Consider the following 25,705-nt stretch of genomic DNA (forward strand, 5'->3'; position numbering starts at 1 on the left):
CAAAAGACACACCTGATAAAGGACTGTTATACAAAAAAGCAAAGGACTCTTAAAACTCAATAATAAGAAACAACCCTTGAGACACAGATGTAGAGAATAAACATATGGACACCAAGGGGGGAAAGCGGTGGGTGGTGGGGGGAGGTGGGGGGGTGGGATGAATTGAGAGATTGGGATTGACATATATACACTAATATGTATAAAATGGATGACTAGTAAGAACCTGCTGTATAAAAAAATAAATAAAATAAAATTCAAGAATTCAAAAAAAAAAGAAACAACCCAATTGAAAACTGGGCCAAAGACCTTAAAATACTTCTCAACCAGGGAACTCCCTGGCGGTCCAGAGGTTAGGACTTGGCACTTTCACTGCAGGGGCCGGGGTTCGATCCCTGGTTGGGGAACTAAGATTCCGCAAGCGGCAAGGCACAGCCAAAAGAAAGAAAGAATTAAAACTCAATAACAAGAATACAAAACCCAATTAAAAAAAAAAGAAAAAAAAAAGACTTCTCACCAAAGAAGATACACTTCTTTATACAGGAGATGGCAAAGAAGCATATGAAAAGATGCCCCCCACATCATATGTCATCAGGGAAATGCAAATTAAAACAATGAGATACAACTACCTACCTATCAGAATGGCCAAAATCTGGAACACTGACAACACCAAATGCTGGTGAGGTTAGAGAGCATTAGGTACGCTAATACAATGCTGGTATGAATGCAAATTGGTACAGCCATTTCAGAAGACAGTTGGCAGTTTCTTACAAAATTCATACTGTATGATCCATCAGTTGCGCTCCTTGGTATTTACCCAAAGTAGTGAAAAACTTAAGTCTATATAAAAACCTGCACACAGATGTTTATACCAGCATTATTCATAATTGCCAAAACTTGGAAGCAACCAAGACGTCCTTCAGTAGGTAAATGGAGAAATAAACTGTGGTACATACAGACAATGGAATACTGTTCAGCACTAAAAAGAAATGATCTATCAAGCCACAAAAAACATACAGAGGAACCTTAAATGCACATAACTAAGTAAAAGAAGACAATCTGGAGCTACATACTATGTGATTCCAACTATATGACATTCTGGAAAAGGCAAAACTATAAAGACAATAGAAAGGTCAGTGGTTGCTGGTGGGATGGGGTATAAACAGGCAGAGCACAGTTAAAAAACCCGGTATATTATATATTTTTCCAAACCCATGAAATGGACAACACCAAGAATGAACCCTAAGGTAAACTAGACTTTGAGTGATTATGGTATGTCAGTGTAAGTTCACTCGTGGTAAGAAATGTACCATTCTGGTGAGTGATGTTGATAATGCGGGAGGCTATGCATATGTGGGGGCAGGGGACATATGGGAAATCTCTATACCTCCCTCTCAATTTTGTTTGTAAACCTAAAACACCTCTAAAAATAGTCTCTTAAAAAAGAAAAAGAATTCCTGCTTTCTTAAAGTAACTAATACACCAACTTCATTCAGCAAATCTACTGAGTTGCCTACTATCTGCCAGGTGACATTTATTTGTTTGGTCATATATTCCACAAATACTTAATGAATACATACTATGTGTTCTAGATAATGGGGATGTAATAATAAACAAAACAGATGAAGATCTCAGCCCTCATGAAGTTTACAGTCTAATGATGGGAAACAAACTAACAATAGATATGTGCAATGGTGACAGAACTATTAAGGGGTAAGAGGGGCAGACAGTGAAGGACAAAAAGTTTAGAGACTGGATAGAGGCAGGTCAGTGAGAGGGCCTGTTAATACATACATTCAGAGTAATGAGGTTTGGCCTGAGAAGGTAAAATTGAGGAAAAATCTGCGGGATCAGATGAGGAAACAAGCCATAGGGATATCTAGGCACACAGCAATCCAGACAGTACCTTAAGACTGAACTGTCTCAGTCCATGTTTCCCTACTGCCTATTGCTATATTTTTATACCTAGATGGCACTGGAAGGTTCTGAGATGAGAACTGACATTACGTAATTTTCATTTTAAAAGGATCGCTCTAGCTGCTGCTCAGAACAAACCATAGGGCGGAAAAGATAAGATCAGTTAGGAGGCTGTATTAATCTAAGTGAAATGATTGGACCTGTGTGGTGGCAACGGAAACATTAAAAATGGTCAGATTCTATACAAACTTCGAAGGTACAATCAATAGGTCTTTGTAACGGACTAAATGTGCAGTAAAAGAAATCAAGGACGACCCAAGGCTTTTGGCCTATGCATGTGGAAGGAAAAACTGCCATTTACTGAGATTTTAAAGATAAAAGGAAGAACACATGTGTCAACAAGATTACAAGTACAGTTTGGTGCATGTTAAGATGGATATAAAATGTTTATATGATGTTTATGAGATATTAAGATGTTTATAAGATATTCAATGTTGGGTACAACAGCTGGGTATAGGAATCTATAAAGTTCAAGAGAGAGATCTGGACTAGAGATAGAAACCTGGGAGCCTTTAGCATAGTTGTAATCACATAGCTAGTCTTTTCAGATTGGCTTCTTTTACTTAGTAATGTGCATTTAAGGTTCCCCCACGTTTTTTTTGTAGCTTGATAGCTCATTTCCTTTTAGTGCTGAACAGTATTCCATTGTCTGTATGGTATTTAAAACCATTAGACTAAATGAGATTACCAAGCGAGTGAATGAAATAGTGACCTGAGAACTGGGCCCTGGGCCATACTAAATTTGAGAACATGAAAAGCAATCAGCAAAGGGATAGAGCAGCCAGTCAAGGAGAAAAAAAAACCCAGAGGAGTGCGATATCCTAAAAGCCAAGTGAAGAAAATGTATCCAGGTAGTAGGCATAATTAATTGAATCAAATTGTGCTCTTAGGTCAAGTAAAATGTGCAAAAGACATAATTAGTGATTTGCAAGAACAGTTTCAGAGGAATGTTAAGGGTAAAGGTTGCCTGGAGGGGATTCAAGCCAGAATGTGAGAAGAGAAATTAAACAGACACAGACAATTCATTCAAGTAATTTTATTATAAAGGAAAGCAGAAAAATGGTGGTGTGGCTAGAGTGGGAAGAAGGGTCAAGAGAGGGTTTTTTCCTAAACATGGGAAAAGTAACAGCCAAAATATTCTACACTGATGGGAATGATCCAGTAGACAGGCAGAAACCGATAAACCAGGAAAGAGCAAAGAGACAACAACAGAAGCAATAACCAAGAATAGATGAAAAGAGATTAATCGAATACACCAGTGGAAGTAAGAATATTAATACACAAGTAAAATACAAGTCCAGTAAAAGTAACAACAGCAGCTTAACTTCTGTAAAATGTTTTCCAGCTTATAAAATAACTTTATACTTTTACTTCTTTGGATATTTATAACAATCCTCTAACAGAGTTATTACCTCCCACTTATATAAAGAAAAGCAAAGAACAACTCAGAGAAGTTAGGTAACTTGGTCAAAGTCACACTGCTATTAACAGGCAAAGCCAGAATACAAATCTCTATAAATTCCTTATTACAGGTATGTTAGCTTATGATTTAGAATGAAAACATGCTGAAGAAAATTTCCTCATTCATTAAGTATATTATCTTAAAAAGTGTTAACAAGGGACTTCCCTGGTGGTCCAATGGCTAAGACTCCATGCTCCCAATGCAGGGAGCCCGAGTTCGATCCCTGGTCAGGGAACTAGATCCCACATGTCGCAACTAAGAGCTCACATGCTGCAACTAAAGATCCCGCATGCCACAATGAAATCCCGTGTGCCACAATTAAGACCTGGCATAGCCAAATAAATAAATATTTTTTAAAAATAAAAAAATAAGAATAAAAAGTGTTAACAAAACTAAACTTTGAAACATGTCTTAGAAAAAGGTTGTTTTTGTACATTTATTGAAATTATTTTAAAAACGTTACTACTAAAAATTGTGACAGTGAAAATTTACTTTTTAAATGATGTTCATGGGTTTTCCATAATTATGAAAAGATCTCATGTTCTTCAGGAAAAAATCTGGGACATACAGGGCTTTTAAAAAGAACAGGATCTAGGGCTTCCCTGGTGGCGCAGTGGTTGAGAGTCCGCCTGCCGATGCAGGGGACACGGGTTCATGCCCCGGTCTGAGAAGATCCCACATGCCGCGGAGCGGCTGGGCCCGTGAGCCATGGCCGCTTAGCCTGCGTGTCTGGAGCCTGTGCTCCGCAACGGGAGAGGCCACAGCAGTGAGAGGCCCGCGTACCGCAAAAAAAAAGAACAGGATCTAGGGGAAGATGGCGGAAGGGTAAGACGCGGAGATCACCTTTCTCCCTGCAGATACATCAGAAATACATCTACACGTGGAACAACTCCTACAGAACACCTACTAAACGCTGGCAGAAGACCTCAGACCTCCCAAAAGGCAAGAAGCTCCCCATGTACCTGGGTAGGGCAAAAGAAAAAACAGAGACAAAAGAATAGGGACAGGACCTGCACCACTGGGAGGGAGCCGTGAAGGAGGAAAGGTTTCCACACACTAGAAGCCCTTTCGCGGGCGGAGACTGTGGGTGGCGGAAGGGGGCAGCTTTGGAGCCGCGGAGGAGAGCGCAGCAACAGGGGTGCAGAGGGCAAAGCGGAGAGATTTCCGCACAGAGGATCGGTGCCGACCAGCACTCACCAGCCCGAGAGGCTTGTCTGCTCACCCACCGGGATGGGCAGGGCTGTGACCTGAGGCTCGGGCTTCAGTCGGAGCGCAGGGAGAGGACTGGGGTTGGCGGCGTGAACACAGCCTGCAGGAGGTTAGTGCACCACGGCTAGCCGGGAGGGAGTCCGGGGGGAAAAGTCTGGACCTGCCGAAGAGGCAAGAGACTTTTTCTTCCCTCTTTGTTTCCTGGTGCGCGAGGAGAGTGGATTAAGAGCGCTGCCTAAAGGAGCTCCAGAGACGGGTGCGAGCTGCGGCTAACAGCGCGGACCCCAGAGATGGTCATGAGACGCTAAGGCTGCTGCTGCCGCCACCAAGAATCCTGTGTGCGAGCACAGGTCACTCTCCACACCTCCCTTCTGGGGAGACTGTGCAGCCCGCCACTGCCAGGGTCCCGGGATCCAGGGACAACTTCCCCGGGAGAACGCACGGTGCGCCTCAGACTGGTGCAATGTCACGCTGGCCTCTGCCGCCGCAGGCTCCCCACCCCCGCACTCCGTACCCCTCCCTCCCCCCGGCCTGAGTGAGCCGGAGCCCCCGAATCAGCAGCTCCTTTAACCCCGTCCTGTCTGAGCGAAGAACAGACACCCTCAGTCGACCTACACGCAGAGGCGGGGCCAAATCCAAAGCTGAACCCCAGGAGCTGTGCGAACAAAGAAGAGAAAGGGAAATCTCTCCCAGCAGCCTCAGGAGGAGCAGATTAAATCTCCACAATCAACTTGATGTACACTGCATCTGTGAAATACCTGAATAGACAACGAATCATCCCAAATTGAGGAGGTGGACTTACAGAGCAAGATTTATTATTTTTTCCCCTTTTCCTCTTTTTGTGAGTGTGTATGTGTATGCTTCTGTGTGAGATTTTGTCTGTATAGCTTTGCTTTCACCATTTGTCCTAGGGTTCTATCCATCCGTTTTTTGGTCTGTTTTTACTTTTTAAAAAAAATTTTTTCTTAATAATTATTTTTTTATTTTAATAACTTTATTTTATTTTACCTTACTTTCTTTTCTTTTATCCTCTTCCTTCCTTCCTCCCTCCCTCCCCCCCCTTCCTCTCTTTCTCTCTTTCTTTCTTTCTACTTTTTCTCCCTTTTATTCTGAGCCATGTGGATGAAAGGCTCTTGGTGCTGCAGCCAGGAGTCAGTGCTGTGCCTCTGACGTGGGAGAGCCAACTTCAGGACACTGGTCCACAAGAGACCTCCCAGCTCCACGTAATATCAACGGCAAAAATCTCCCAGAGATCTCCATCTCAACACCAGCACCCAGCTTCACTCAACGACCAGCAAGCTACAATGCTGGACACCCTATTTCAAACAACTAGCAAGACAGGAACACAACCCCACCCATTAGCAGAGAGGCTGCCTAAAATCATAATAAGTCCACAGACACCCCAAAACACACCACCAGACGTGGACCTGCCCACCAGAAAGACAAGATCAAGCCTGATCCACCAGAACATAGGCACTAGTCCCCTCCACCAGGAAGGCTACACAACCCACTGAAACAACCTTAGCCACTGGAGACAGACATCAAAAACAACAGGAACTATGAACTGCAGCCTGCAAAAAGGAAACCCCAAACACAGTAAGATAAGCAAAATGAGAAGACAGAAAAACACACAGCAGATGAAGGAGCAAGATAAAAACCCACCAGACCAAACAAATGAAGAGTAATATGCAGTCTACCTGAAAAAGAATTCAGAGTAATGATAGTAAAGATGATCCAAAATCTTGGAAATAGAATAGAGAAAATGCAAGAAACATTTAACGAGGACCTAGAAGAACTAAAGAGGAAACAAGCAACGATGAACAACACAATAAAGGAAATTAAAAATACTCTAGAAGGGATCAATAGCAGAATAACTGAGGCAGAAGAATGGATATGTGACCTGGAAGATAAAATAGTGGAAATAACTACTGCAGAGCAGAATAAAGAAAAAAGAATGAAAAGAACTGAGGACAGTCTCAGAGACCTCTGGGACAACATTAAACGCACCAACATTCGAATTATAGGGGTCCCAGAAGAAGAAGAGAAAACGAAAGGGACTGAGAAAATATTTGAAGAGATTATAGTTGAAAACTTCCCTAATATTGGAAAGGAAATAGTTAATCAAGTCCAGGAAGCACAGAGAGTCCCATACAGGATAAATCCAAGGAGAAACACGCCAAGACACATATTAATCAAACTGTCAAAAATTAAATACAAAGAAAACATATTAAAAGCAGCAAGGGAAAAACAACAAATAACACACAAGGGAATCCCCATAAGGTTAACAGCTGATCTTTCAGCAGAAACTCTGCAAGCCAGAAGGGACTGGCAGGACATATTTAAAGTGATGAAAGAGAAAAACCTACAACCAAGATTACTCTACCCAGCAAGGATCTCATTCATATTTGATGGAGAAATTAAAACCTTTACAGACAGGCAAAAGCTGAGAGAGTTCAGCACCACCAAACCAGCTTCACAACAAATGCTAAAGGATCTTCTCTAGGCAAGAAACACAAGAGACGGAAAAGACCTACAATAACAAACCCAAAACAGTGAAGAAAATGGGAATAGGAACATACATATCGATAATTACCTTAAATGTAAATGGATTAAATGCTCCCACCAAAAGACACAGAATGGCTGAATGGATACAAAAACAAGACCCATATATATATGCTGTGTAGAAGAGACCCACTTCAGACCTAGAGACACATACAGACTGAAAGTGAGGGGATGGAAAGAGATATTCCATGCAAATGGAAACCAAAAGAAAGCTGGAGTAGCAATTCTCATATCAGACAAAATAGACTTTAAAATAAAGACTATTAGAAGAGACAAAGAAGGACACTACATAATGATCAAGGGATCGATCCAAGAAGATATAACAATTGTAAATCTTTCTGCACCCAACATAGGAGCACCTCAGTACATAAGGCAAATACTAACAGCCATAAAAGGGGAAATCGACAGTAACACATTCATAGTAGGGGACTTTAACACCCCATTTTCACCAATGGACAGATCATCCAAAATGAAAATAAATAAGGAAACACAAGCTTTAAATGATACATTAAACAAGACGGACTTAATTGATATTTATAGGACATTCCATCCAAAAATAACAGAATACACATTTTTCTCAAGTTCTCATGGAATATTCTCCAGGATAGATCATATCTTGGGTCACAAATCAAGCCTTGGCAAATTTAACAAAATTGAAATTGTATCAAGTATCTTTTCCGACCACAACGCTATGAGACTAGATATCAATTACAGGAAAAGATCTGTAAAAAATACAAACACATGGAGGCTAAACAATACACTACTTAATAACGAAGTGATCACTGAAGAAATCAAAGGGGAAATAAAAAAAATATCTAGAAACAAATGACAATGGAGACACGACGACCCAAAACCTATGGGATGAAGCAAAAGCAGTTCTAAGAGGGAAGTTTATAGCAATACAAGTCCATCTTAAGAAACAGGAAACATCTCAAATAAACAACCTAAACTTGCACCTAAAGCAATTAGAGAAAGAAGAACCAAAAAACCCCAAAGTTAGCAGAAGGAAAGAAATCATAAAAATCAGATCAGAAATATATGAAAAAGAAATAAGGAAACGATAGCAAAGATCAATAAAACTAAAAGCTGGTTCTTTGAGAAGATAAAATAGATAAACCATTAGCCACACTCATCAAGAAAAAAAGGGAGAAGACTCACATCAATAGAATTAGAAATGAAAAAGGAGAAGTAACAACTGACACTGCAGAAATACAAAAGATCATGAGAGATTACTACAAGCAGCTCTATGCCAATAAAATGGACAACCTGGAAGAAATGGACAAATTCTTAGAAAGGCACAACCTGCCAAGACTGAATCAGGAAGATATAGAAAATATGAACAGACCAATCACAAGCACTGAAATTGAAACTGTGATTAAAAAATCTTCCAACAAACAAAAGCCCAGGACCAGATGGCTTCACAGGCGAATTCTATCAAACATTTAGAGAAGAGCTAACACCTACCCTTCTCAAACTCTTCCAAAGTATAGCAGAGAGAGAAACACTCCCAAACTCATTCTACGAGGCCACCGTCACCCTGATACGAAAACCAGACAAGGATGTCACATAGAAGGAAAACTACAAGCCAATATCACTGATGAACATAGATGCAAAACTCCTCAACAAAATACTAGCCAACAGAATCCAACAGCACATTAAAAGGATCATACACCATGATCAAGTGGGGTTTATTCCAGGAATGCAAGGATTCTTCAATATACATAAATCAATCAATGTGATACACCATATTAACAAATCGAAGGAGAAAAACCATATGTCATCTCAATAGATGCAGAGAAAGCTTTCGACAAAATTCAACACCCATTTATGATAAAAACCCTCCAGAAAGTAGGCATAGAGGGAACTTTCCTCAACATAATAAAGGCCATATATGACAAACCCACAGCCAACATTGTCCTCAATGGTGAAAAACTGAAAGCATTTCCACTAAGATCAGGAACAAGACAAGGTTGCCCATTCTCACCACTCTTATTCAACATAGTTTTGGAAGTTTTAGCCACAGCAATCAGAGAAGAAAAGGAAATAAAAGGAATCCAAATCGGAAAAGAAGAAGTAAAGCGGTCACTGTTTGTAGATGACATGATACTATACATAGAGGATCCTAAAGATGCTACCAGAAAACTACTAGAGCTAATCAATGAATTTGGTAAAGTAGCAGGATACAAAATTAATGCACAGAAATCTCTGGCATTCCTATACACTAATGATGAAAAATCTGAAAGTGAAGTCATGAAAACACTCCCATTTACCATTGCAACAAAAAGAATAAAATATCTAGGAATAATCCTACCTAAGGAGACAAAAGACCTGTATGCAGAAAATTATAAGACACTGATGAAAGAAATTAAAGATGATACAAATAGATGGAGAGATATACCATGTTCTTGGATTGGAAGAATCAACATTGTGAAAATGACTCTACCACCCAAAGCACTCTACAGATTCAATGCAATCCCTATCAAAATACCAATGGCATTTTTCACAGAAGTAGAACAAAAAATTTCACAGTTTATATGGAAACACAAAAGACCCTGAATAGCCAAAGCCATCTTGAGAACGAAAAACGGAGCTGGAGGAATCAGGCTCCCTGACTTCAGACTATACTACAAAGCTACAGTAATCAAGACAGCATGGTACTGGCACAAAAACAGAAATACAGATCAATGGAAGAGGATAGAAAGCCCAGAGATAAACCCACGCACCTATGGTCACCTTATATTTGATAAAGGAGGCAGGAATGTACAGTGGAGAAAGGACAGCCTGTTCAAAAAGTGGTGCTGGGAAAACTGGACAGGTACATGTAAAAATATGAGATTAGATCACTCCTTAACACCATACACAAAAATAAGCTCAAAATGGATTAAAGACCTAAATGTAAGGCCAGAAACTATCAAACTCTTAGAGGAAAACATAGGCAGAACACTCTATGATATAAATCACAGCAAGATCCTTTTTGACCCGCCTCCTAGAGAAATGGAAATAAAAATAAACAAATGGGACCTAATGAAACTTCAAAGCTTTTGCACAGCAAGGCAACCATAAACAAGACCAAAAGACAACCCTCAGAATGGGAGAAAATATTTGCAAATGAAGCTACTGACAAAGGATTAATCTCCAAAATTTACAAGCAGCTCATGCAGCTCAATAACAAAAAAACAAACAATCCAATCCAAAAATGGGCAGAAGACCTAAATAGACATTTCGCCAAAGAAGTTATACAGACTGTCAACAAACACATGAAAGAATGCTCAACATCATTAGAGAAATTCAAGTTAAAACTACAATGAGATACCATCTCATACCAGTCAGAATGGCCATCATCAAAAAATCTAGAAACAATAAATGCTGGAGAGGGTGTGGAGAAAAGGGAACACTCTAGCACTGCTGGTGGGAATGTGAATTGGTACAGCCACTATGGAGAACAGTATGGAGGTTCTGTAAAAAACTACAAATAGAACTACCATATGACCCAGCAATCCCACTACTGGGCATATACCCTGAGAAAACCATAATTCAAAAATATTCATGTACCAAAATGTTCATTGCAGCTCTATTTACAATAGCCAGGAGATGGAAACAACCTACAGGAGATGGAAACAACCTAAGTGTCCATCATCGGATGAATGGATAAAGAAGATGTGGCACATATATACAATGGAATATTACTCAGCCATAAAAAGAAACGAAATTGAGCTATTTGTAATGAGGTGGACGGACCTAGAGTCTGTCATACAGAGTGAAGTAAGTCAGAAAGAGAAAGACAAATACCGTATGCTAACACATATATATGGAATTTAAGAAAAAAAAATGTCATGAAGAACCTAGGGGTAAGACAGGAATAAAGACACCGATGTAGTAGAGAATGGACTTGAGGATATGGGGAGGGGGAAGGGTAAGCTGTGACAAAGCGAGAGAGTGGCATGGACACATATACACTACCAAACGTAAAACAGATAGCTAGTGGGAAACAGCCGCATAGCACAGGGAGATCAGCTCGGTGCTTTGTGACCACCTAGCGGGGTGGGATAGGGAGGATGGGAGGGAGGGAGACGCAAGAGCGAAGAGATATGGGAACATATGTATATGTATAACTGATTCATTTTGTCATAAAGCAGAAACTAACACACCATTGTAAAGCAATTATACTCCAATAAAGATGTAAAAAACAAATTAATAAAAAGAACAAAATTCGTCCATACCACCAACCACCTTAGCTGACAAGGTAGTTTGTTTCCTTCCAGAAAAGTATTTTAAAATAAGGTGTTTTATATTTACTTCTCTACTCAATGATGGTTCCTGACCTCTACTGAGAGTACGTATGTTCCTGGGACTTATAATCAAGGCAAACATGTGTAACAGCAAAGATACTGAACTATGGCTTCTGGTATGAAAGGAACACATGAAGCAATCAGAATTGTAATCTAGTACACCTAACACAGATATTTTTAAGTCTTAGCATTTCTTACCTGGTTATTTTCTTCATCCTCAAATACAAAATCTTGCTGCATAACTTCATTGTCTAAATTAGTGCTAGCCACAGGTTCTGAACAGTCTCTGTTACATTCACTGGCATTAATAATACCATCAGCAATATCAACCCTAGTAATGAAGATTAAAAAGTCAGATCAGGCCACATGTTGAATACGTAATGCTTTAAAATAAATAAATAAAAGTAACAATCTGAAACTTTTCCTTGTCAAAGAAAATTTGTCTTTTTCATAAAGAACCACAGTTTCTTTATCTTGCCAAGTTAGATTATTAAGTGTACAAAGTTTATTTTTGTCTCTCCATGGGATGTTGTGAGGAACCTACCTGGTTTGCTATCCACTTTGAATATTTTCAAAAGCAAATAAATGGTTTTAAAAATAATTTATGTGCCAAAATAATGATTTCCCTTATAAATGCATACTCTATATCATAATAATGACCTGTTTACTGATTAAAATACAAGTCTAGCACTAGGTACCAGAGTGTCCAACACCTTATCAAGTACAACAGGAATAGCTTCCTACTGCATATTTTTTCATCTTATATAATTTAGAATATGCACAACACTGCAGGTTTTTGTTTACAAAGATGATACCACTATTAATGAGAATATGAGTTATTTCCATAATACTGTCTGAGTATGGGCATAGGTTTTCAGGATCTCTAGCTAACTTAAGGGCAAACTCTAAGAAATCTGCTTATATTAAATCCTTTGAAACATTTTCCTACTATTTCCAACTTTTAGATACTGCTTCTTTCCTTCATATTCAACTCAAATACTCCCTAGATCCACTTGTATAGTTCAAATCATGCCTTCAAAGCACATAAATCGGGGCCATCATATCGAGCTGCACAGGCTGGTGATGCCATCTATGCAGACTACATGGCACACCTGCAGTTGTACAATACGGTATTCCACAAACATATTCCAAGCATTGGTTTTTATATCCATTAATTTTTCAGTTTCATTTCATACTTGATAGCTAGTCTAGTATACTTGACACATTTGGCCTTTTAAAAATCTAATTCTTAACAACAAAAACAGAATTCTACCCAGTCATCAATTTTTTTTGCCTTCCTATGAATTCTCCAAATTTGGGTACATCTTTCTTAAGATCATGATCGATGCTGCTCTGTAGATCTGTCCCCAGAACAAAAACTGATCAACGCAAACTATGAAATCATTGCACTGTGGTCTCAGAGAAAGGAACCTATATATCCTAAAGTGCAGGGCTGAGGTAACAGGAAAGGAGATGAAGCTTTTTGTCATTTAAAGGTAACAAGTCAGATGAAAAGTGGAGTAACATCACACATCACACAGTGCATAGAGTACTTTTAACTTACACAAATTCAATTATTAACAGCTAACCTAAAGCAAAGGCATGTAGGGAGGGCAAAGGCTGGAGGCAGGTGATAAGTTAAATAGCAAAGGATGATTCCATCTACCATTTCACTCAATGACCATGTGCACTAGGAGTGATGTCAATCTGCTGTCCCTGTACCTATCTGTCTAGATAACTGCATGTCATGGTGTGACCATTTGGAGAACAGACTATAGTTCTACTTTTTTTAAAGTTATTTTTCATATAACATGGATCCTAAAAGTAAGCTTGCTACTTCATCTGGTGTTCACAGGCTGTGTTGGACTTAATGCCTACTACCTTAATGAAAGACTTATGAGATTTTCAATGTTAAGAAGTATACACAATTTATATGCAAGTATATACAAAGTCACTTTTCACACTGACTTTCAGAAATGCTCAAGTAAGATGACACCCATCATTTAAGAAAAAATACAGTTTTTTAAAAGAAAAAACAATTTTATAACTCAATAAATAACAGTAAAATGTTTTAAAAGTTTCTTACTGGTTATTAGATCCTTCCCCATCACAATTAACACTTCCTGCTTCATTATTACACACCAGACTTTGCTGTTGTAAATTCTTAAGATCATGATCTATGCTGCTCTGCAGATCAAAAAGGTGCTGTTCCACAGCTGCTCTAATTGTTCTTTCTAAAATGCTATAAAACAGAACACATTTTAGTGAGAAGCAGTCACCCTAACTAGTTATTTGGTCACATAAACACAAACTTTAAAATGTACAACCAGTTAAAAAAAAAATTTATAATGGTATATAAATGAACAGGCTAGAGGGGAAAAAGAAATAGGAAAACATAATATTGGCTTAAATTTTTAAATGAAATTTGCCCAAATAAGATATACAAATCAATCATAATGTCACTATGGCATGAATGAGCACTTGGCCCAGTAATTCACTCCTCACCTCAATACATATAAAGCCATTTAAAAAGACTTCAGGGAATTCCCTGGCAGTCCAGTGATTAGGACTCCGCGCTTCCACTGCAAGGAGCACGGGTTCGATCCCTGGTCAGGGAACTAGGATCCCGCATGTTGTGTGCCACGGCATGCATGCATGCATGCATACATACATACATAAATAAAGCAGCCATTAAAAAAAAAATACTTCACAAAAAGCTCTTTTGACATTTTCAATCATTTCAGAAGATCAAAAAAAATCAACTGAGGGGCTTCCCTGGTGGCACAGTGGTTGAGAGTCTGCCTGCGGATGCAGGGCACACGGGTTCATGCCCCGGTCGGGGAAGATCCCACATGCCGCGGAGCGGCTGGGCCCATGAGCCATGGCCGCTGAGCCTGCGCGTCTGGAGCCTGTGCTCCACAACGGGAGAGGCCACAACAGTGAGAGGCCCGCGTACCGCAAAAAAAAAAAAAATCAAGTGAGAAAAAGTTCATCTTTATTCTGTATGTGAGTGTAATTCATTCCTTCTTCATTTGTTCTGACTGAAGTACATAAAATACTGGTTTCACTGCCTTATGTATAATCCTTCCTCTAAAGTAAGTACAATAAATACATGATTTTAATTTCTACAGTTTAGTAATTTTTTTTTAATTTTTAAATTGTCTTCTGTAAGTATACTACTTACTCCACAGAGGCTGGTAAGATGCTGATAGGAGATATATGGGCACTGTAATCAAAGAAATAAATCAGCTATAAAATTTTCAATACTAAATGACTATAAAATGTGGTGAAAACTGCCACATTTACACTACCCTTGATACACCCAGGAGAACATGCACTAAGTTTATTATTCTAATTTTCTAAAGAAATTATTTTTCACATAAGAAGACCCTTAAAATACATACTCTGTGTGTGTGTGTGTGTGTGTGTGTGTGTGTGTGTGTGTGTGTGTGTGTGTGTGTGTGTGTGTGTGTGTGTGTGTGTGTGTGTGTGTGTGTGTGTGTGTGTGTGTGTGGAGGGGAGGGGGGCCGCAACTACTTCATCTGGCACTTACCTGGAAGGAATACTGACCTATTCCAAGCCTGAAGGGAAAAAAACTGACTACTGGGCCAAACAAAAGTACCCATCTAGGATAGTATGGAGGCCTCAATGTTGGCCCTGTACTCCTTGCCAGAAGTAATAGCACATGCTCCTACTCAGAGGATATTCTCAGGCTACAAAAGTAAAAGGCAAAATAGAAACTAAAATTCAGGCCACATCATTCATTGCGCTGGTAACAGACTTTCCCTAGCAAATTCTGTACCACAATATCTACTGATACTTATAAAAACAGACAAATAGACTCGTTTTTACCACAGTTATCGAAAGTACAACTCAAAACCCACAAAATGTATACTAAAATGTTTACAATTAAAGTGTTGGTGAGGATGTGAAGCAAATAGAACATTCACATAATGCTGGTGGGAATGTAAATGTTCCAACCACTTTGAAAGCCAGTTTGGCAGTTTTCTTATAAAACCTACCAAGTGACCCAGCAATTGTACTCCTGGGTATTTACACAAGAGAAATGAAAGTTTAAGTCCATAGGAAGACTTCCACAAGCATAGCAGCTTTATTCATAATAGCCAAAAACGGCAATCACCCCAACAGGTGAATGGATAAACAAAGTGTGGAATATCCCTATGGATATCCCGTGGAATATACTTAGCATTTTTCTATAAAAGTCTTGAACAACTGATACATACAATAACATGAATCTCAAAAAACATTACACAAGCAAAAGAAGCCAGACACAGAGTACCTATTCTATGAGATTCCATTTGTAAGAAATTCTAAAACAGGCAACATTCATCTATATAGTGACAGAATGCAGATCAGTAATTGCCTGGGACCAGAAACTGTGGGGGTCAGGGGGAGAATTACTGTAAAGAAGCACATGAAGTGATGGAAACAGTCTCTATCTTGACTGCCATGGTTGTTAACAGATATATATGTATAGATGTTCATCATTCATAAAATGAATACATTTTATTGTGTGAAAAATACATCTCAGTATGATTTTCAAAGGAAAAAAATCAGTAAGAGAAAAAAACTAATCTACAATAATCGAAGTCAGATAGTGGCTACTTTTGGGGAACAGAGAGATTGGTAGCATTTGAGAAGGGACAGGAGCAGGGACCCAGGTGGGGGTTATACAAGTTGAGTTCATTTTTTGATAATTCAATGGCCTTATGATTTGTGAACTTTTCTGTATGCAAATGATTCTTTATAAGAAGAATCATTTTTAAAAAGTAAATTTAGTTTTATGAAGATCCTCTGTAAAATGTGCCAACACATACTCTAACCAACATGAGGAAGAAGGTCTATCAGGTTAATAGTCTCAGGATTGTCTGTAGGAAACCAAATGAACACCATTTACTATTCATCCAACAATCTTCAGGTCTCCCTTAAGCAAACACATCGGTAGCAAATTGCACCACTGCTTTATCGGACAACAGTAAGCCATCCTGGTTTGGCACACATAACTTCTCTAGCTTTAAAAAAAATTTTTTTTAATTGCCAATATTATACTAGTTTTCATGAATGAATTACTCTTAGCTAAATGCTTTCATGATGATACCCTCAAGGAAAGTACTTAATTTTTTTTCATATTTAAATGAAATCATTTAATAATTTTCATTTCTGAAATCAGGAAAAGCTGGGGAGAAAAATGACATATATGTGCACAAAAAACAGTGTAGCCATCAGTCTATTTCTAGCAGTTTCAGATGAGCTGAAAGTTAAATATTTAGTAACTTTTGCAGAAAAAAACAAAATACCAAAAATGATAAATGAGGCTTTCCCCAAAGGGTGTTTAAATGTCAACTAGGATATTAGATCTTTTTCTGATATTTTGCTACAATGATTTGTTGATTATATTTTTAATTTTGGTTATAGGTTGCTATTTCATTATAAAAGTTAAATCTGGTATATTTTCCTTAGTAACTTAGCAGTCTCTAAGTTTAGATAATTTGTTACCTATTTAGAAACATTCATTTTACTTTTAATACTGTTATCCACTGACAGTGCAGTATGTTGAATGGTGTGAAGAAAAAATATATATCTAACATCACATTCTTGTCACCATTTAATTTGTGATTTCTGGTGAGCTTTTACTGTATCTTACAACAAATTCTCAAAAAGTTCCAATTCTCAACTACATAGACCATCAGTCTGTTACTAAAGCCTTCTATTATGTTTTAACTTTTCATAGGGTTTACATCATCTCTCTGTTCTTTTTCAAATTTGCCATTGTTAGCCATCTACTCATTCTCCCAGAGGGATTTTCTCACCCTTTTTTATTAGATTAGATTATCAATAAAATGCTAGTGGATACATGGACACAAGACACTTTACAAAGAATCAAATAAACAAAAGAAAAATAATCACTCAACATCACTAATCATCAGGGAAATGCAAATCAAAACCACGAGAAACCTCATATCTGTCAGAATGGCCATGATCAAAAAGAATACAAATAACAAATGTTGGTGAGGATGTGGAGAAAAGGGAAACCTTGTACTCCGTTGGTGGGAATGTAAATTGGTGCAGTCACTATGGAAAACAGTATGGAGGTTTCCACATACACTCAAAATAGAACTACCAGCAATTCCACTCCTGGGTATATATCCAAAAAAAAACCCACTAATTCGAAAAGATACATTAACTTCAATGTTCATAACAGCATTATTTAGAATTGCCAAGATATGGAAGCAACCTAAGGGTCCATGAACAGATGAATGGATAAAGAAGATGTGGTGTATGTGTTTACACACACACACACACACACACACACACACACACACACACACACACACACACACACACACAAATGGAATACTACTCAGCCATAAAAAATAACAAAATTTTCCATTTGCAACAGCATGGATGGACTTGGAGGGCATTATGCTAAGTGAAATAAGTCATACAGAGAAAGACAAATACTGTTATGATATCACATATGTGGAATCTAAAAAAATAACACAAGTGAACTTATTTACAAAACAGAAACAGACTCACAGACACAGAAAACAAACTTATGGTTATGAAAGGGGAAAAGGGGAGGAGGGGAGAGATGAATTAGGGCCACTTGTATCAGACTCTCCTGAAGTAACAGTGTTATTTTATTGGAGATCCGGACCCTACTCTAGACCTCAAATACCATAAAACCAAAGTAAATAAGATAGTATGGTACTGGCACAAGAATAGACATACAAAACAGAAACAGACCCATGCTTGATTTAGAACAAAGATGCTACTATGGAAAGCAGGGAAAGAACAGTCTTTTCAAAAATGAGTACTGCAACAATTTGGTATCCATACTGAAAAAGGTAACTTGGCAACCTCTGTCATACACGACAGACAAAAATCAATTCCAGGTAGATTACAGACCTAAACAAGGAAGGTGAAATGATACAAGTTTCAGAAGATAATACAGGGGTGTGTATTTAGGAAAAGATTTCTTAAACAGGACACAAAAAGCATTAATCACAAAGTGAAAAGAATGATAAGCTTGATTAAAATTGGGAATTATTCATCAGAAGACACAATACGAGAAGGAAAAGGCATAACACACAATGAGGAAAATACATTTACAACATATATTTTTAAAGGGCTCCTAAAAAAGGGCTTCATTTTCAATAAGAAAAAGATAAGCCAACAAAAAATAGGAAACAGACTTGAACAGGCATCTCACAAAAGAAGAAATTGGTCCATACACATATGAAAAAGGGATGGACCTTATTAAAATGACAATGAAGTACTCAAGAATGTGAAGCAATGGGAAGGCTCACACACTGTCAGAATGAGAACTGGAGAAAGCACTATGGAAAACAATTTAGCAATAGTTACTTAAGTTGAAAGACAGTAAATGTGCATGCATGTGTGCACCAGAAGATGTGTACAACAATGTACACAGCAATGTTACTCACAATAGTCAAAAATAAAAATAATTCAATTTTCCAGCAACAGTAAATTGGATCATTGCAGTGCAATCATATAATGGAATACTTTACAGCAGTGAAATGAACAAACCACAGTAACATGTGACCACATGGATAAAATTCTCATACCATGTTTAGTGAAAGAAGCTGGATCAAAAAATACATATAGCAAGTTTAATTTTCATAAAGCTCAGAAATATATAAGAAAGTGATTGCCATAAAAGTCAGCATAGTTGTTACCTTTCGTGGAGAGGGAGATCAGGATTGTGAGAGCTACCAGGGTGTTTTCAGTGCTTAGTTCTAGATCTGGGATATTTGGATATTTGCTTTTTACTAACCTGTTTTGATATACATTTGTTTTATGCCCGTTTCTGTATGTATAACTTCTTTCCCAGTTAAAAAAAAAAAAAAAAAACTTTAAGAAAGTAGATTCCTTGGTCCCTCCCCAAACCTCTGAGGTAGGACCCAAGAGTTTACATTTTTAATAAGCACCAGTGATGATTCTTATCCATACTAATAAACTTAAGAAACACTGGCCGAGATCTATACCTAGGCTCCCAAAAGATTAAACTTTAATAATATTTTCCAGGGACTTCCCTGGTGGTCCAGTGGTAAACAATCTGCCTTCTAATGCAGGGGACGCGGGTTCTATCCCTGGTCAGGAAACTAAGATCCCACATGTCACAGGACAACTAAGCCCGCGCGTCACAACTACTGAGCTCGAGTGCCTCAATGAGAGAGCCTGCGTGCCGCAAACTACAGGGCCCACACTCTCTGGAGCTCCCGTGCCACAACCAGAGAGAAGTCCGAGTGCTGCAACAAAGAGACCATGTGCTGCAATGAAAGATCCTGCATGCCTCAACGAAGATCCCGTGTGCTGCAACTAAGACCCAACGCAGCCAAAACAATAAAGAAAATAAATAAATAAGATAAATAAGTATTAAAAAATAATAATAATAATATTTTCCAGTTATCTAAAGGAGCCAAACAGAACAAAAGTTCTAATGGTCTTAAATTCGATAGGTAGAGACTTCCCTGGTGGTCCAGTGGGTAATACTCCGCGCTCCCAACACAGGGGGCCTGGGTTCAAATCCTGGTTGGGGAACTAGATGTCACATGCTGCAACGAAGATCCTATGTGCTGCAACTAAGACCCGGCGCAGCCAAAATAAATAAATAAATATTAAAAAAAAAATTCGATGGGTAGGCAGAGGATTTGATCTTTCAGTTTCCTATCCCTTTTAAGTGCTATGGGAATTAAATTTAAAATATATAAAAGTAGTCACCAGCAAGCTAGATTATTAGTATGAAAGTAAAGATTCCCTACCCCAAAAAGCTATAGTAAACAAATCAAATAAATAGATTTTGTACTTTATGAGTCACACCGAGGCTACAAAGTTGACTGTAAAACTGTTCTCTGAATTTCTGAAGGAAAAAGGACTGATTTAGTTTTCCGATTTCAAGGAATTTAATTATTCTTTATTTTCAGACTTTTGCCAAGTTCTGTGGGGAATAAAGCACTTATGTACAAACCAAGGCTAACATACACCTACAGCTATAAAAAAGGTTTATCAATATAGTTATGCATCTGCAGAAGCAAAATAACGTAAGTATCATAAGAATGTGAGTTCTGATGAACAAAGACACACAAAAAATAAATGCTGACAAATTCAAGGTCAAATTACTTAGGTACTATAGACAGATGCTATAAAGGCCACTTAAAAATCCTAACTTTTCATTAAACCACCAGACGAAAAGGGCAAACAATAAATCACAAGGGTCACATGTATTTTAGGCTTCAATCAAGTATAACGTTAAAGACTGTAGTCATTCTGACCTTCTTCTCCCTTCTGCTGTTAACTCTATTTTTAAATCTGTGTAGAATCACATAATCTTCTTGAGAACACAAAATCAATCTTGCAGCCATTTATTCAAATTACTATTTTTTTGTAATTCAAATACAATTATCATAGGGAACTACTATTATTTTAATCTCCCAATTGCAAATATTTAATATTACAAATAATACTTCAATAAAAGTACTGTAGCTCTGCTTCAATTAAATCTGATAAGGATCATTTTACCTGTGTAACAGAGCCTTGCAAGCCATTCTAGGCACTGTGTCATATCCTAACAAAAACATAAGGTAAAGTGACTTCAAATATCATAAAGGATGGTGACAGGCTTATAAAAACTGCTGAGCAATCAGAACTGCAGTCTAAACGGAAGCAGGCTGCAACATGAGGTCACTACTGACAAGGAGGAACCCAATCAACAGTCCACAAATTTTTTCCCAAGTACTAAATAAGCAACTTGGTGGGAGATAGGGAAAGGGGGACAAAATTTTGAATCTGGCTGGAACACCTATAAAAATATTTAAGCCTAACCCAGTGTAAAGCAGAAAAAAAGTCTGTTTGTTTTCATTAATCACACTATATCAAGAGTTATAAATTATGACAAATATGACATTGCTGAAACAGCTGCACAATAGGTAGAGAACTATTGTTCACTCATCATCCATTTTCAGAAAAGCATTAATGGTTAGTTTTTCAAATCTAAAATTAGGATAATTTCCAGATAATTCATGCAAGAGCCCCACTAAAACGACCATTTAAAAAACTGTGGTTTCGAAAACTAAATATATAAAACAGGGACTTCTCTGGCAGTCCAGGGGTTAAGACTCAGCACTTCCAATGCAGGGGCAAGGGCGCAGGTTTGATCCCTGGTCAGGGAACTAAGATCCCACATGCCGCGCAGCATGGACAAAACAAACAAACAAAAACAACCCAAGACCACATATCCCCTTCCAGTCAAAAGCAAAACGCATTTCTTCACTTTCCCCATCAACTTGGGAATACCCTATACGTATGGCAAGAGCAAGAGTAAACTGGAAAGATGCCTCATTATTAGAAAGTTAGTCAATAAGTTATAACAACCACAAGTCTTTAAAATGTCAAATGCATAATTTTCAGGGCAATAGGAAGGAGGAAGAGAACCTGTCAATATCTATTATGCTCTGATACTTCAAAAAATGTTTAACTTTAATAAAATCATCTTATGACCCAAAGCATAAATTCTACTTTTTCCCACCCAACATTTCTGATACTCCCACCAAAGCACGTTTTCCTCCTCTTTGCACTTTTAAGTGGAATCCAGCTAGCGAAAATGTGAATTGTCAACTGAAATATTCTGCAAACTGCTTATTTAATAGATTTAAAGGGAAAAGTTACTACTACATTTCTCTCACCCCTATAGTCAGCTGAAGGCATATTTCTTCAACAATAAGGTATCCACAGAATGAAGTGCAAACCAATTGCCTCAACTCAGAGCTCTTTCTTAATCACTACACCTTTCCTGCATCACACCTAAAATCGAACCATCATAAGCTAATGAACTCACCAAAATGAAGCCCTAGCATCAACAGTACATAAAAGATAGTATCAAATTCTTCGTTCTTTCTAAATTCCAAGTTTTAGCAAGGCATTAAATTAAAAGCACAACTTTAAATGAACTTTATAATAATGTCAGTGAGCTGGTTTTTTATTTGTAGTTCTGGAAGCAATATAAATTAAAAATTAACTAACCTCAAGCCAAAATAAACCTTTCCAATACAGCCTAGGAAAAAGACTGTGAAAAGCACAGGGAAAATAAAGAACTCTTTCAGAACTCTTCAATCTCCCTTTAAATTTTTAAAAGGTAAAGATTCCCCTAACATTTGTATATGTAAATAAGGCCAAATACTAGATAAACATGTGAATATAAAGCAATAATTTTTCATCTACAGATACAAGGCACTTTAGAAGCAAGCTTGAGATTTCCAAGAACTTCATGGATAAGACTGAGCCTCAGAAGCAACCAAAACTTCTGCCTTTTATGCACCCTAGGCTACCCACACTCTAAATCCCACCATTTTTTCCACTCAACTTAGCTCAAATCTTAACAACATATGGTTAATGGCAAACAACGCACAGAAATAACAGATGTATAAATAAGTCAATCAATACAACTCATACATGAATATTTAAACCACTGGTTCTCAAAGGGTGTTCCATGAAACAAAAGATCAAAACTGTTTTCATAACATTTGCTTTTTTCACTGTGCTGATATTTGATGATACAAAATCAATGGTAGAAAAAGATTCCTTGGGGTCTTAGCATAAGTCCAGGCAAGTGGTATCAAACTATACCATGGCCATTGCATTCTTCATCACTACCCAGTTGTGATCTTTTTAAAAAGGGAGCCAGTCCTTGATGAAGAATACATATTACTAATTTTATCTCAGCCCTTGAGTACACTTCTTTTTAATATTTGGTGTGACAAATAGGAAGTACACACAAAGCAACTCTGCTGCACAGCTTAGTACAATGCTTGTCTTGTTTGAGTTGAGAAATGAACTTTTACCATGGAATACCCATTTTTACTTGAAAGACTGACTGACAGACTATGGTTATTCCAACTTGAATATCTGGAAGAAATTTTCTCAAAAATGAGCAAGACTAACAGTACTGATAAAATTTGGGATTTCAAGCAAAAATTAGAATTCTGGAAAACCTGTATCCTCTACCATAAAAGCTCAATAGCATCCCAATACTTAAAGATATTTTGACACAATCAATAATGATATTAAAGAATATACATTTTGACATTATATAACAGAATATATCACTATTTGGAAGCTCTGAATAACTCAGTAAGGCAGTATTTTCCAAATAACCAATATACCATATCACAAAATTAAGCATGGCTAAAAGATTCTCTCAAAGTACAAAACAGACTGACGGATCAGAGTACGAAAAATTCAGATATGCTTTCAGATTCCACATTACAAATAACCTTTAAGAAACTACCACTTACCAAGTTTTGGTGTATTGTCAAAGAAGAATATCCACAATTATCTGAAAAGGCTATAAAAATTCTCTACCTTTTTCCAGCTACATACTTGTGTAATGCTAGACTGTCTTCACATTACTTGAACCAAAATAACATATGGCAACACATTAAATGCAAAAGAAAATGTGAGAATCTAACTACCATCTTTTAAGCCAGACATTAAAGAGATTTGTACAAATGTAAAACAATGCCACTAAAAAATTTCTCACTGAAAATTTTTGAGAGATTCTGGAAAAGTTACTTTTGATTAAAAAATTTTACATTAACATGTAATGAGTTCATTACTACTTTAAAAAATTTCTCAGTTTTGGTTCCTAATAGAGTAAACACCAATAGCTATAACCCACAGTAACAGAAGTTCTTTGTAGTCCTCAAATTAAACCAAAAAGTTCGAGAATCGATGAATTAAAACTATAGAGGAGGAGAAATCTACCAACAAAAAAACCTGTTAGATCATAAATAGCTGTATTTCAGCTACAAATACTAAGCGTCTTCCAAAGTACAACTCAACAAAGAACACTCCCAGCAGTTTAAATATGCTGCTTTAATTTATAATGTGGTAAATAACCAGAGGTATAAAATCAACATAACAAAAGTCTTCGGAGTCCTCAGTAATTTGTAAGAGTATAACATTTGAGACCAAAATGTTTGAGAACTGCTAAACTGTCACTTAATGTTTATTTCCCTTAGGTTTCTAATATATCTTCCCACAGAAATACAAAGTAGGCTACCTAATAATTCCATAAAATGTTTGCGAACAACCTGAAAGAAAAACTCAAAGAGACAAAACATTAAGTTAGCAAAAGTTCAATCTCTAGTTTCATGTAATACAGTATCCACTAATTCCCTAAAATGAATTTATTAAGCACTCCCTATTTTCTAGACCCTGTGCATTCTAGGATATTTCTCCCCTACCTTTCTTTCATCAAAGGTGGATATCAAAGAATGTATTTTTTACCTTTATGCAACCAATCAGCCAAAATTAAAATAAAATGTTAATGTATAAATATTAACTGAAATTTACAGATATCAACACTAAATCTAGAAGAGCACTGTGACATACACATCTATTTTTGTTGCCTCATATCCCTATCCTTTTCTTTTGGTATTAGCCCCATTTTTCTATGGCAAACTAGCTCCTCCCTCCATCCAATGCTCTTAGTACATGCATAAATTACAATGACCCAGCTCTACCCTGGTCAGGAATGGGCACATGACCCAATTTAGGCCAGACCTTCTCCTCTGCTACCCCACAGGAATCTGGTCTTGAGCAGAATGACAGATGAAAAGAAGTAATTGGAAATCTCACAGCAACAGCCACATGCTGAAGAGATTCTTCCATGACCCTCTGTTACTAAATTCTCCAAAGCTGCCATGTTCTTCTCTCTGCTTTTCCTTTCAACTCTGGGACCTATCCAGCATTCTTCTAATAAATTACCTTTTTTCTTTCCATTAACCAAGATCTGTTTCTACAACTTTCAATTAAGGAATCCTGATTACCACCAATCTCTAATGATTCCATCTAAAAATGACTGTGTTTGGGACTCCCCTGGTGGCACAGTGGTTGAGAATCTGCCTGCCAATGCAGGGGACACAGGTTCGAGCTCTGGTCTGGGAAGATCCCACATGCCACGGAGCAACTAAGCCCATGCGCCACAAGTACTGAGCCCATGAGCCACAACTACTGAGCCCTGCAAGCCTAGAGCCTGAGCTCTGCAACAAGAGAAGCCACCACAACAAAGAGTAGCCCCCACTAGCCCAACTTGAGAAAGCCGTGTGCAGCAATGAAGACCCAAAAACAAAGACCCAATGCAGCCAAAAATAAATTTAAAAATTAA

The 25,705-nt window shown here is 37.7% G+C and overlaps 1 protein-coding gene across 1 annotated transcript in view; it reads right to left on the bottom strand.

Annotated features, from left to right (window-relative positions):
- The window catches only part of FAM13B (family with sequence similarity 13 member B), a 90,638-nt gene that overhangs the window by 28,915 nt on the left and 36,018 nt on the right, over positions 1-25,705 (bottom strand). The window contains exons 9-11 of the mRNA XM_060143668.1: positions 14,681-14,722; positions 13,583-13,738; positions 11,695-11,827 (exon numbers count right to left, since the gene is read on the bottom strand). Of these exons, the coding sequence (XP_059999651.1) occupies positions 11,695-11,827; positions 13,583-13,738; positions 14,681-14,722 (331 nt within the window). The remainder of the gene's footprint in view (positions 1-11,694; positions 11,828-13,582; positions 13,739-14,680; positions 14,723-25,705) is intronic.

Source organism: Lagenorhynchus albirostris, chromosome 3, assembly GCF_949774975.1.
Source record: "Lagenorhynchus albirostris chromosome 3, mLagAlb1.1, whole genome shotgun sequence".
NCBI classification, from domain to species: domain Eukaryota; kingdom Metazoa; phylum Chordata; class Mammalia; order Artiodactyla; family Delphinidae; genus Lagenorhynchus; species Lagenorhynchus albirostris.